The sequence below is a fragment of the Haliotis cracherodii genome, unplaced genomic scaffold (genome assembly GCF_022045235.1).
Source record: "Haliotis cracherodii isolate W230 unplaced genomic scaffold, xgHalCrac1.p SCAF_9, whole genome shotgun sequence".
NCBI lineage: Eukaryota > Metazoa > Mollusca > Gastropoda > Lepetellida > Haliotidae > Haliotis > Haliotis cracherodii.
The window spans coordinates 14,456,360-14,471,467 of record NW_027266343.1 but is presented as its reverse complement, the minus strand read 5'-3'; the positions used below and the strand labels follow the sequence as shown (position 1 = coordinate 14,471,467).

The 15,108-nt window shown below is 41.5% G+C and overlaps 1 protein-coding gene across 2 annotated transcripts in view; it reads left to right on the top strand.

Annotated features, from left to right (window-relative positions):
- Positions 1–14,593, top strand: part of LOC139453376 (tudor domain-containing 6-like) — a 50,206-nt gene extending 35,613 nt beyond the window's left edge. For both annotated transcript variants that reach the window (XM_071235057.1, XM_071235056.1), the window contains exons 24-25: positions 72–3,602; positions 5,903–14,593. In XM_071235057.1, the coding sequence (XP_071091158.1) occupies positions 72–3,602; positions 5,903–5,997 (3,626 nt within the window). In that variant the 3' untranslated portion in view covers positions 5,998–14,593. The remainder of the gene's footprint in view (positions 1–71; positions 3,603–5,902) is intronic.
- The last annotated feature ends 515 nt before the right edge of the window (positions 14,594–15,108 follow it).

Genomic DNA, 15,108 nt, shown 5'->3' with positions numbered 1-15,108 from the left:
TGTGTTCCTCTCCACAGCTGAGAGACCAAGGTTTGATTCCCCATATAGGTTAATTGTGTTCCTCTCCACAGCTGAGAGCCCCAACCAAGCCTCCAGTGATCCACCTATCATAGCTGCAAGCCTACAGAAATCATCACTGCCACTGGCGGGCACTGAGGTGGAAGCCATCGCCACATACGTACAGGACTTTGACGACCTGTACCTCCAGATCATGCATAACGCCCTTGCTCTGAGAGACCAGATGCAGGAACTGAATGAGGTCTGCCAGAGTTCCAATGCCATCCTCACACCTGGCAAGGGGGAGATGGTCGCTGCTCCGTTCGAGGGGGATTGGTACCGGGCACGAGTGGATGGAGTCAAGGAAACAAACTGTCGAATCTTCTTCGTTGATTACGGGAACTACGATAATGTGCCTTTCTCGTCAATCAAGAAGCTGGATCCTAAGTTCTGTCAGCTTCCCATACAAGGAATTCATTGCTGCCTGGCTGGGGTGAGCATTAAGAATGATAAGGAAAAGGTGAAACAACTTCAGGACAGAGTGTCAGGGGTGAAGCTGCTTGTGAAGGTGGTCAGCGTTTCTGGCAGCATCTTCAGTGTCCAGATCAAGGCTGGTCAACATAACATCAATGAGCTGTTCCTGTCAGAAGCAGACATTGTCCTAAAGGAAGACATCTTGAATGAAAACTCCCTGACTATACCCAAAGAGACATCTGCTTCTGTATGTGTCCCAATGTTGCCGTCTGCTGCATTGCCAGCAGACGGGTCATCAGTTGAAGCAGTTGCCACGGACATCCACAGCTTCTCGTCAATATACATACAAACCATGGATGGGTTCAAAGCTCTACATGAATTCACAGCTCTTTTAATCACAGCATGCACGGAGGACGAAGCAACCATTACGCCTAAAGTGGATGATTATATCTGCGCATGTTTCAGTGAAGACAGTGTGTGGTATCGAGCTCTGGTCACAGAAGTGACACACTCCACATGTACAGTTTTCTTTGTTGATTTTGGGAACTCGGACACTCTTGACTTTTCACAGATCAGGAAGCTTGATGCACACTTGGGCAGCCCACCTTGGCAGGGTATAAAATGTCGGCTGGATGGCATTGATGGCGGCACTCCTGAGATGCTGGAAAAACTGAAACAGAAGATCGCTGGTGTGCATCTGAAGGTGAAGGCTGTTGGGAGACAGAACGATGTGTACAGTGTGGTGATGGAGGTCAATGGCGCCACCATAAACAACATGTTTCAAAAGGATGAGAAAGACAAACAGCCAATGAAGTTTGTAAGCCTGACCACAGATGGGACTGACACAAGAGCGGTTGCTACGTTTGTTCAAGGACTTGATGTCATCTACATACAGACATTAGACGGAAACAGCGTTCTCTGTGACTTGATGGCAGAGATGAATGCTCAGTGTACCAACAACCATTTCTCTGTTAACCCGCAGGTTGGCGATTATGTTTGTGCTTTCTTCAACGCTGTTGGTGTGTGGTACAGGGCGAGGGTTGATGAACTGAGAGACTCAGAATGTAAGGTGTTCTCTGTGGATTTTGGTATTTCTGACATGGTTCCATATTCATTGATAAAGAAGCTTGACGATCAGTTCCGTTGTTTCCCAATCCAAGGAATCCATTGTTCGCTGGACGGTGTTCCTGTGACGGATGACCCTGAGACCATCACCCAACTTCAGGAGCTGATGACCAACAAGAATCTCGATGTCCGCGCCATGAGCAAGAGTGGCAGTGTCTACAGCGTTGAAATCAGGGTGGACGAGGAACTCCTTAACGACTACTTCCGTACACATAATGGAAAAGCATCTCTTGAAACAAAACCATCTCAAACAGCCCCTCCAAACATTCAGCAATCTGAAACACCCCAAGGTCAACCCTCTCAAACATTGCCTCCCGTAACTCCATCATCAGGAGAAACCTCGCCATGTCCATCCCCTCCTGAGTTGCGGATGGTGGAGTATGCCGAACTGCATGTAGGAACCACAGTCGATGCTCTAGCGACAGATGTCCATGACTTTGACTGTATTACCATCCAGACGATCCAAGGCTGTACTAACCTCCAGCCAGTGATGGAGGAGCTGAATGTGCATTGTACGAATACATCCGACTCGGTCACCCCTGCTGTGGGGGACACTGTGTGTGCTCTTTTCTCTGTCGATAACAAATGGTACAGGGCAAGGATCGATCAAGTAGGTGACACATTCTGTCATGTCTTCTTCCTGGACTACGGAAATTCGGATAAGGTCAAGATGAACGATTTGAGAAAACTGCCTGATAACTTCTTGACTTGCCCCATCCAAGGCATCCAGTGCTCTTTGCCAACGGTGACCATCAGAAACAATCCGGAGAAAATTGAAGAGTTGAAGAATACAATTTCCAATGTTAAGTTGTCAGTAACGGCACTCTCCAAGAATGGGAATGTACACAATGTGGAAATGTTGGTAGATGAAACCAACATCAATGACATGTTTGCTGTAGCACCTTCTGAAGATGAAAACGCTCTGGCCACAATTGAACTTCCGAGGGGAACATTTGACGCCATTGTGATGGACATTCAGGACTTTGACTGTATCTACTTCCAGACATTTGAAGGCTACATGGAGGTGATCGAGCTGATGAAGGAGATTAATGTCTACTGCACCAGCAGTACGGACTCCCTCACACCCCAAGTTGGAGACGACGTCTGTGCCTTGTTCACCCGTGACAGCAACTGGTACCGAGCGCGTGTGGAGGAGGAAGCTAAGGAGGGAGGATACAAGGTCTTCTTCTGTGACTATGGTAACTCTGATGTCGTACTGCCTGCCAATATCAAAAAGTTGGAGCAGCAATTCCGATCTTTACCAATCCAGGGACACAGATGTCACCTCAATAATGTAACTGTCCGAAATGATCCTGTGAAACTGGCTCTGCTGCAAGAGAAAATTAGTGGTGTGAAACTACAGGTGACTGTTTTAGACAAAATTGATCAAGGTTACAAAGTTGAGATTCAGGTGGAAGGGGAAAGTATTAACGACCTACTCAACACACCTGTTGCCCAGGTAATGACCTGTAATGAAATCCCGGTAGACGGATCGTCAGTTGAAGCTTGCGTGACACACATTGAGGACTTTAATGCCATCAGTATCCAGACTGTCGAAGGAGCAATGGCACTGGAACCTCTCATGAAGGAAATCAACACCAGATGTTCCAGTAATCCAAACACCATCACCCCAAAAGTTGGGGATATGGTCTGTGCCTTCTACAGTCAGTACGAGTCGTGGTATCGAGCGCGGGTTGAGGAGGTCACAGATACTGATTGTAAGGTGTTCTTCTGTGACTATGGAAACTTCGACAGAGTGGAGTTACAGATGATAAAGACGCTGGAGTCGGAGTTCGCCATTCTGCCGGAGCAAGTGGTCAAGTGCAGCTTGGATGGGGTGGACGTGAGGAATAACACAGAGGAATTGATGAAGCTTGCCGAGAAGGTCGACAACCAGAAGCTGACCATCACTGCGTCCTCTGTGCAGGATGGGGTGTACAAGGTCAAGATGTGCCTGGACGATGGTGCCACGAGCATCAACTCAATGTTCCAGAAAGAGTGCCCAGGTGAGATTTCTAACATTTTACTAACATGGTATAGTTTACCATGAACATCTAATGCCGATTTGTGTTCAAAACAACTGGCCTTCCTTAATATTGACTGGAAAATAGAATCATGTTAACAATTCAAATAGACCTCCTGTACTTTTTGTTCACCTGTGGAATAACAAATATGAACATCCAATGAGAATATGTGAGTATACGCTGTTAACTGGCCCACTGCTCTGCTGATTCACTGATTTCCGTAGGAATAGGATCTCTGCTGTATCTGCCCCGGCCCACAGGACCAGCAGGAATGTTATATCCCACCTACTTTCATATTCAATCTGTGGTATAACCAGGATATGTATAACACCTTGTTGTATCCCACCTTACTTTTATATTTAGTTTGTGGTATAGCCATGATAATATGTATCACACCTTGTTATGTCCCACCCTACTTTATTATTCAATCTGTGGTATAATACCTTGTTAAATTACGTCTGTCTAACGTTGAAATTCAGTCTGTAGTATGACATGTATACTAACAGAAAAAAAGTAACTGTGATTCATATAAAGTGGTATAAATGTTATGTTATTGAAAAGAACAATATAATATTGGGTCATTCGTCTGATAAATGTTTTATCACTACAAATTCATTGACAAAATCCATACCTGGCAACAGGCAACAGGTGACACGCCCTAAAAGAGGGGTAGTGTAACAACTCAACAATGTCAATATCGGGTGTGACCATGTGTGTTGATACAGGCGAGAGACCGCCTCCGTGGTCTAGTGGTAGAGCGTCCGCCTGGAGAGCGGAAAGTCCGGGGTTCGATCCCCGGCCACGTCATACCAAAAGACGTTTAAAGATGGTACTTGTTGTTACCCTGTCTGGCGCTCGGCATTAAGGGGATAAAACAAGGACTGGTCGGCTCAGAGTCAGTATACTGTGTCTGAGTGGGGTATTCATGTTAAACTGCGGCATGGTATCTCAGTGAGCTAGCACTCTAAATCGGCATCAGTCTGGACTAGCACAAGCAGCCACACACACACACGTACATGCACGTCGCTATATAAGTGCAATAATCTTGGACGCGACGTTAAACCCCATTTCACCTCACCACCTGATACAGGCCAGGCAGTGGCTGTGCATTGAACCCAGGGGGGTGTTGTTCAGAATGTCAACACAAGTTTGTCCCAACTGACCTAGCCTTACTGGCTGGTTCTGGTCCTGTTGTAGGCATCGTCTATCTCATCCAAGACATGCGGGAGAGGTATGGAGAAACAGCCAGCCATGACAGTAAAGCAATGTTATGCTGCCCATTAAAAAAGTCATGCAACATGTGAGCTGGCATTATCCTGATGCAACATAACGTTGCGTTTGCATTTGCTCTTGGGCAGAACATGATCTTGAATGATGTTGTCCTTGACGCATACGCAATTCATACTGCCATTAACAACGATGTTGTTCTCCCGTGAGTTGCGATGCCACCACACACCATTTCAATTTTCCCCCTAAACTGCCAACATCAAGTAACACAAGAGTCACTGAAATGTCCTTCAGGACACCTGTAGACCCTTGCATGACCATCAGTGCTGTCCAGATGAAACATAACCCATTATGTGAACAGCATACTGCCCCAGTCATGTCTTCTGAACATCCCATGCTGCCTGCACGAAGCTGACGGTAACTTGGAAGCATAATTGGGCACATTGATGGACTTTGGGCCAGATGTTGTGCTCCCTCAACCGGTGGCGTACAGTTGTGCGACTATTTGGACTCAACCCACGAATTGTCTCAGATGTTATTTAGGGTTAAGCGAAAATGTCTTTTTGAGCGCCTCAAAGCTTAGCAAGCATTGTGTGCTGTTCACATTCAAGAACCACATGTATGAGTTTCATGCTCCAAACAAACAAGCAAACAAACGTTGAAATTGTTCACCGTGCATTAACATGCACCTGCAAACTGTGAATCACATCCTAAAAGTCAAGATGTCTTCATGAATATGTATTGATAGATGCATTATTTGATTTCAGAATATAACCGTGAAGAGTTACGATAGGTCTTCAGCAACCCATGCTTGCCGTAAAAGACGACTAACAGGATCGGATGGTCAGGCTCGCTGACCTGGTTGATGCATGTCATCGATCCCAATTGCGTGGATCAATGCGCATGATGTCAATCACTGGATTGTCTGGTCCAGACTTGATTATTTACAGACCGCTGTCATACAGTTGGAATATTGCTGAGTGCGGCGTTAAACAAACAAACAATATAAGCATAACACGTCAAGCATCATGTTCCATTTGTTATACTTGTTTCAGTTGATGATGAAGATGATGATGAAGAAGAGGCTCTACGTAAACAGATTGAAGAGCTGCAGCTCAGACTTGCTAGCAAGACAAAAAAGAAGAAGTAGATGTCCCCGACATCATCGTCAGCAACAGCTGTTGCTGATCTCCACCACGGGAAGCTTGCTGCTCCTTCTTCTCAGCTTCTGCTGCCGACGCTGAGGACAAGCAGACTTCCTCCAGATGTTCCACGTTACACCGTTGTTATTGTTGTCAGTAGAAATATCATTTTATGTTTTGTGACCAGAAAGAAGTCATAAAGATCGTACAATGATGGAAGTTTATTTGTGCCACATCTTTTTGAAAGGGAAGTGATTTGTGCTTTTGGATATGTATTTGGGTTTTGATATATGCTGATATTTGAGGCTTTTAACGTGTTGAACACTTGTTCTAATTGTGCCAAATTTTGACTTTATTGCAAAACCATGACGAATATTTCAAATCAGCAATCAGAGATTACTGATGAAACGTTCTGATCAAGTTAGCATATTGCACCAATTTATTACATTTCTTAAAAAGATCAATGCTTTAGTTATTACTTTCCAGATTTTACTGGAGTTAATTTTCCTGTAAAAAGAGAAATGTATTGAAATTTAAATATGTTTTATCTGACTAGCTGCTGATGGTCAGTATATTGACAGTTCTGTGTGTTTTTGTTAATGTGTTAATGATGCGTGAAATAGTTTCCAAGTGACGTCACATGCCCAATTCAATTCTCAAACCAAAACAACAAAGCAAAGCCAACAACGCAAGCGCTGCGCAGAATAAACATGCTTCAGTCGTGTTTTTTTATTAGAGGCAAATTGAAGAGAAAGCCTGTCTGTCTGAGTCTACACATTTAGACAAGCATAACTTTCCTTTAGAAAATATCCTAAAATGTGAAAAACTATTTTCATTTGCATGTTTATCCTCCACGTGCTGTCATTAAAGCCCTAAGGAGAGCAAGCTATACGGTCTCTTCGATGTGTAAAGCTATATTTCATGCACCTCACTGTCTCAGGTGTAGTAGTATGAGACTTGTGAAGATTTCGGGTTAGAATAGGTCTTCAGCAACCCATGCTTGCTGTTAAAGGTGACTATGCTTGTCGTAAAAGGCGACTAACGGGATCAGGTGGTCAGGCTCGCTGACTTGGTTGACGCATGTCATCGTATTCCAATTGTGGGGATCTATGCTCATGATATCAATCACTTGATTGTCTGTTCCAGACTTGATTATTTACAGACCGCCATCATATAGCGGGAATATTGCTGAGTGTGGCGTTAAACAACAAACCATCCAACCAATGTAGTAGTATGTCTGTCACATGATAAGCGTACACCCATGGTGTGGTCACTGAAACTTCGTAAGCTCGGAGGTTGTCAGCTAATGTTTACAAAAAATATGTTTACAAAAAATGCTTCAGAACAGTCAACATCGTGTCCCTTGAAGTGTTATTGTCAGTGTTGGTGCGGTGAGGTAGCCTAGTGGGTAAAGCGTTCAACATCCCGCAGTATGCCCCGGTTCAGTTCCTCATGTGGGTACAGTGTTTGAAGCCCATAATTCCCTCTATTTCATCTCAGCCATCATTTCCTATTTGGGCTGTAATCACACTATAAAATCGTAACGTATCTATGAGTTGTGAAGATAACCATGTCCTTTGCAGGAAATGCATTTTCAATTGTACACAATGATAACTGATTATTTCTGCAGTGTTAGAAACTGACATTATTATTCCACTAATCCTTATAAAACATAGCAATACCCTTAAGAAGGGCAATTTACTATGAGTCCTAAGGATGCCCTAACTATTGGGCATTTGGCAAGGACTATAAGACTTGTGACAATTTCTAATGCTGATTTCTGGTGTTCCCTGCCCTGATATTGCTGGAATATTGCTAGCAGCTGCATAATCATTCTCACTCACCCTGGTGAGTATGGCATAAGAAGGATCATCACAGCCTGTGTAGCAGTTAACTGAGGCTGCAACTCGTCTGTTGATGCCAATATGCTTGTACACTGTTCATGGAATATGTGTTGGCCACTGCAACTGACAAGGAGTGTTTTGGGACTTGATTCAAACGTCCTAGAATAGCCGTTTTACCCATGCAAAGTCCCCTCTTTAAATTCTCCCAGACCAAGTAGGGGTAACTCAAGCCAATCTACCTGTCACAGATGAACGTCTACAATGGTAGATGTCCATTTCGTAGTGACAACATTGTGTTGGAAGATAGATCAGCCATTAAGGTGCCTTGGTCCTACAGACAAGTTGGTATAAAGCTGATTTGCAAAATATTGAAAAAAAGTATACCACCCCAAAGAAGTTAAAGAACACCAAGAAATAGAAAACTGTGTATTAACAATACCCACCAGCTATAAAAGATTAGTGTTCCTTAACTTCTGTTATTTTTTACTTATCCTGCATTTCTCCTTAATGCATATTACTGCTTGTTTCTTGACAGAGAAAACGCCAGTAAGCATCTAATAACGTTATGCACCTGTTAATCAAACATAGAATGTACAAAATACAAACCGTAGGCACAACACAAAGACAAGACAACATTAACTCAGATAGCAAACACGTGAGGGTTTGAATCAGTTTTATGTTACAGCAAAAGAAACAGGTCTTCTCTCATCAAGTGACAAGAGTAATGTGAGGATCTGTGACGTCACTTCCTTTGGTCACGTGGGAGCTGCGTGATGGGCTGGCCTCTCAGCTAGTTAGAGCAACTTCTTCAAGCAATGACCCTCACACAGCTCTTTTTCTCTGTCAAGAAACAAGCAGTAATATGCATTAAGGAGTAATGCAGGATAAGTATACAAATATAAAAAAATATCTAGGATTTTACTTGTATTCTATATCGGGGGCTGTTGGGTAGCCTAGTTGTTAAAGCGTTCGCTCGTCACGCCGAAGACCTGGGTTCGATTCCAGACATGGGTACAATGTGTGAAGGCCATTTCTGGTGTCCCCCGTTGTGATATTGCTGGAATATTGCTAAAAGCAGCGTAAAACCATACTCACTCACTTATTCTATATCAAGCAAATCTTTTTCAATTCTAAGAAAAGATTACATGACAATGATGATCAGTTGAACTAAGTGCTAAACATGCAGCCAACATTCCTGTGGAACCTCCCATGTAACATCTTTGTTTCCTTTATAATGTCCATCCTTTCTGCAACACTTGTTGAATGGTCTGAGATTCTCTACCTTGCCTGTACCATCGGTTGAGGTTGGTGTATGTCATGGCATGTTGTCCGTCCATCGACTTTCAACCTTTGACAAAGCTCTGAAACCATTTTGCAAGGTTAAAACTTTGTGAACAAATTACTCTAATCTGATCCAGCTCAGCCATATATTAGTTCAATTTGGTTGCATCTTCCCGAGGCAAGACTGTTAATTGACTTTAAAAGTCCAGTTTCCACCCTTGCCGAACTCAATACAAAATGTACTTCACAGGAGGTAATTTGTAGGCACTTCAACATTCAAAAATAAAACTTGACATGGCAGAAACAGGCTATAGGCATTATGCAAATTAGCTTGAAAAAAAAGTTATCAAAACAACAATAAAAATAACAGCTATGTTTATGTACATAATAATAATGACATGTAAGTTGTTGTTTGAGAAGGGAATATGTTACTTTTACGTTCTGATATTTTGACGATGATTCACTATCCCACAATGCCACTCACAAATCACTAATGACTGACAAATCACATGCACGTGGGTTTCAAGCACCTGTTTTCACCTGTCATCAAGGTGTCATAGGTCATGGACATTCACCTTGATCTACTAACACCTGGTTATGCTCAGTTTCACAATAGTCTGTTTTCATATTTTTACACACTTTTACGTGTAAAAAGACATAAAAACCTTTGGTACGCTGTATTTGTGCCACGGCCCAATTAGTACTAATTGAGTTGTTTGAATATGTATATATTTTGTATATTAACTATTTATTTAAACTCTGAGATCGAAAAAAAACAGGTTTTTTTTCATTTCCGTGAGTATTTTTTAGTTCGGCAAGGGTGGAAACTGGACTTTTATAGTCAGTTAACTCACTTGCCTCTGGAAGATGTTTGGTTGATGCTTCTGCTATTTCTTCACATTGAGTTGAAGTTAGATACAGAAATATTTTGTGCATTTGGATTTTGGGTCATTTATTCCTTTTGATCTTCGCATGTTACACAAAATGTCTTTTGGTGATACATGTATTTATGATCCCAGTTACAATGACTCAATTTGATTTTGGTTAAATGTTTTACTCAAATTATTTGATTGATGACTTTGCAAACATCCAAAGATGAGCTACATATTCTTTTGGCTCTATTTTTACCTGAAAAGGGATTTATTTCATAACAAATATTTTATCCACTTTCAAATAATGAAGTTATAACTTGGTAAGATCTCGAGACACTAGTGACAGCCAAACCACCATGATATCTTATTCTGGTAACCACTTAGAGCAAGTGCTTTCAAATCAAGGAGCAACTAGTACTATTGTAGGTGGAGCTCAGGTTGGTTGTCAGATTTTGGAAAATGTTGCATACTAAATCAGCTCTAAATTGAAGGCTGTTTTGAGACACTACACACACCCTGGGAAACATGCTGAAGTCCTTAAACTACTGTTTGATCTCAATGAAATGCCAGGCATCTGATTTAAAGTAGGGTACACAAAGTGGGCCGCCATGATGGTCCAGGTTTTTTCTCCCCACTCCAACTCCACAGGCATGTATTCATTCATGTTCAAGACAAGCAGTGCTACAAGGAAGGCTTTCAAAAGTTTGTTTTCCTGTGAACACAACCCATTAAACAAAGTTGTAAGTACAAAATCTGTCACACTGGTACCACAGGTTACTCTGTGACACATTGATAAAGCTTGAGTAATTAGCTGCTAACTTAGATCATATGCTCCGTAGCATGTCGTCCATCCATCCATCCAATGATACCAGAGTGCTGTCTGCCACATGTAGGCACACAGCTAAGATATGAAAGATGATGCCATTGTGGCACAATTAGGTGACCCTGTAACAAGTTTCAGGGGCCTCATATTTTTTTTGTGCCTGGTATCTTTGAGAAATCAGGTGAGCTACAATGATACACACAGGACAGTGTGAGTAATGTTAATCAATGTTTAAATATCTGTAAACAAGCTATGCAACATGAAGCAATCAGCTGCAGTCAGCACCTACAGATATCAGTCAAACTATGGAGGTTGGTGTCTTAGTAAAACCTCCTCTGATTCAATGACTGCTGACATGAGGCTGAGGGTCGAGTCATGTGAATGGAGGCAATTTTCCCAACAAAGTGTGGATGGAGTTGACTGTGCTTGTAAGATCCTCCACTGTTACAAATGCTTCTTGATCCTGGGACATGAACCTGGTGCTCAGCTTGCCTTTTGTAGGTTTCCCTGTCATTTACCCGGGGGACATTTTGAAAACATCTTTCTGGGATGCCAGATCTGTGTTTGTGAAATCCTCCACAGTTACAAATACTGCTTGATTCGAAGGATGAAATATTTCTTGTATCAAATATCTGAGCTCCCCTGTCATTGTAAGTGAGGACATTTTGGAAACATTTTTCTGAGACTCCTGATCTGTGTTTATAAATTCCTCCACGGTTACAAATACTGCTTGATTCGAAGGATGTAATATTTCTTGTATCAAATTTGGGATCATTTTTCTCAGACTCCTGATCCGTGTTTATAAATTCCTCCACGGTTACAAATACTGCTTGATCAGAGAATGTTCTGGCTTCTTTTCTTAAGTAACTGGGTGACCCTGTCATTGTCATTGAGGATTTGGAAACATTTTTCTGAAGTTTCTGATCTTTTTATAAATTCCTCCACGGTTACAAATACCACTTGATCAGAGAATGTTCTCGCTTCTCGTCTCCAATAAATGAGTGACCCTGTCATGGTAACCAAGGACATTGGGGAAACAGTCCACACTTGCTTCTGGTCTCAGACTGAGACTTGGCATACCATGAACTTTCATCCCACACAGGAACAGCTTTTAACAAGTTCAGCAATTACATAGCTTTGTTGCACCGTCATATCATCCTAGAGTATTAAATCTCATTGTGATGGTGACATTGCTTCCCAGACAAAGGGGATGGTATAGAGTGATGATATAGGACACATGATAATGCAAGATTTTAAGGTAATAGAAATGTGATTTTATTTCACTTTGTTACATACTCAGGATATTGAAGGATGCAGCTTAAGCTGTTATATATACATTGAAAAAGCATTATGATCAACCTACATACAGATCAGTTTTCTGAAAGGCAAAATAGTTCTCAGTAAAGTAATTGTATATCAGTATATGAACCCACATTGTAATAACCATAGCAGGTAGAGATATGTACCAAGTGCACATTGTGTTTATCTGTCTCTCTTGACAATGGACAAGGTATGGTCTTTCTGTATCACACAGCAAGCTATTGAATATCTAATGATGTGTAGTAAGATGGTGCATCTATGTTCTATATGGTATATGCCCATGACTCGTGAGTCACGAGTGATACGGGGGTGCGGTCGGGTAGCCTAGTGGTTAAAGCGTTCACTTGTCACACCGAAAACACAGGTCCGATTCCCGACATGGGTACGATGTGTGAAGCCAATTTCAGGTGTTCCCCACCGTGATATTGCTGGAATATTGCTATAAGCGGCGTAAACCATACTCACTCATTCACTCACTTATGAGTGTTATGAGTAGCTTGAACACTTTTGGTTTCCAGGAGATACTTTTTCATCATCAGTGTCAGAACTTTAATATTCACTTGAAGGATAGTATTAAAAGAACTTGGTAATCAAAACCTGTAATATACCAGTGTTGATAATGAATGTCTTCGTGCTTATAATTTAATACATTTGTAAGGTCATGTTGCTCCAGCAGAAAATTCTTATAAGGGTATCACACAGCAGGTTGGTACTCTGCACACACATGCTGCGTCAAAGATAATGGAATGACTGTTCCCATTGTTTAAACTTGGTTTGTACCATCTTTGTACTGAATACAACATTTTGCTCATTTTCATACTTCTTTGTTTGAGCAATTTGTCAAATTTCAAGTTTTTTACCAAGTGATCCCCCCTTTTTTTTTTCCTCCATGGTTACGGAAATGATATTCAAGTCTGCTATCCATATATTGTGTCTGTCCATATTAGGCATTTGCAGATGGGTTGTGGATTTGTCTACATAAGTTTGTATTAGCAGTACATAATTATTTGATGTAAACTCTTATCACCATTACTGTAATGTGAAAAATGTTTGCATGTGTTTGTTATATACATTCTGTTCAGTTAGACACTGTTGATGCCTAGTCTTTGCTCACAGTATTCACACTGACTAGAAGGATTTATAAGTAACCTTCCAAACTAAAACCTGTGTAGTTTCAGTTTATCCAATCCTGTGGTGTACTTGGATTTCTTCTTGGATATATTTCAATGTATCTTTTCATTTTCAGTTCCACATGTTTACTTGGAGAAGGCATTAAGTTACATAAGATAATCACACAAATTTATGTTCCAATATCTTTATCTACTGTTCCAGCATTACTGTCTGGTATGATATTGTCTTGATACATGCTTCCAATATATGGAGAATCTCATCCATGTGTCTTTTTGGATATTAAAATATATGTAAAGAGTCGATAAAAGAAAGGTTTAATATGCAGAGGCTTGCTGAGGAGTTTTACCTTTTTATCGACGTGTGTTGATATGGTTTGATATCCAAAGGAGAGGCTGAGATTCTATTTATTATCCAAATCATTCTTCCAACTTTTTCAGTTTGTAAACCATAACAACCCATGCCTTGAGTGTAAAAGGAGAGCTAACCATCTTCATTGGCAGGGAGAAAAGTGGTGTAATTTGATTGTGGTATCATAGTAACCAATGACATCACAATGGTCTGCAAAGCATTGTGATGCAAATTCATTGTAGCACTAGGAGATACCGCCTGGTCTCTCCAAGTAGGAAGCCTGTTTTGGATGATAAATTGTTCTTGAATGTAATGTTTTATTTCCGATGCTATTGGTGTTGTTATATCCCATGCTGTTCAAAACCTTAGGTTCTGGAAAGAATTATTTCCCCATGGTTACCAGTATGTAACACCCGACTGTTGGCATAACGTCCAGAGTGAGATTAGTCTTCTCAATGGAAAGGTCTGGTACTTGGGTTTGCTGTTCATGAAGGTGTCCAAGGGAGACTAAGAAATGCCATTGATGAGATTTACCAATATCTCAGCTTGAAATACAAGGCCAGGTATTCTTGACACTCTCTGTTGAGGCAGGAATCTTTGATGTTTTATTTGGCAACACTAAGGCCGTGATCTAAATACCCAAGTTGTTCGAATCCAAGATTTGAGCAATTTCAGTTCATTAAACATCTGATAGGTGAGCTACAGCAATAGAGTGGAAGTGAGCTACAGGATCCACTCTGGAGATTAGACAACATCAGCAACCCTTTATGTAATTCCTTGATGGCCACAGGTAATATGGTTGGTAACCATGGAGATGTGACCACCTTGATCCCAGACCAAGGTGGAGGTGTTTGTCCCAGTCCTGATTACGTTGAACACTGAATTAGCTGATCAGTGGATGATTAGTTCTGTGCGCATCATATGTTTACCTTTAGTTAACCTGCCAATTGTAATCACTTAGTTTTCTGTATTCTTACCCTGTAATAAAAAGTAGATATTAATCCTTCGTTATTTGATCTGTTAAAGGATCATTGTGGCCACGGAGGCCAATGCTCTGCCAGGATCTTTTGGCGACTCCAATCCATGATAAACCCAGATGATGACTTGGCTTGGCTGCCCCACAGGGGAGCCTGTGGGGTTGTCCTGAATCACCAAAGATATATCACATTGGACTTTCCTTAAACAAAATCAGTGTTCAAACCAAAAGCAATCAAGACAATATCCGCTCAAGAGCACTCATGACTGGAACTACTTTATTTCTAAGGACTATGGGATGTACACTCAAACGGGAGATTTTTGTGTCCTGCGTGGATTCTATTTTGTTAAAAACAAAATTTTCTAATCGACATGGTGTAAAGTGAAATCATCGTTTAGAAGGCGGATAACTGATTTCGGCGTATGGAGGTGTCATCACATCTGAACACAGAAAGTAAATGATCTGATTTTAATGTATCACACATTCTTCGTTTTGTGACGACAGCACTATTAAACTGGCACAGG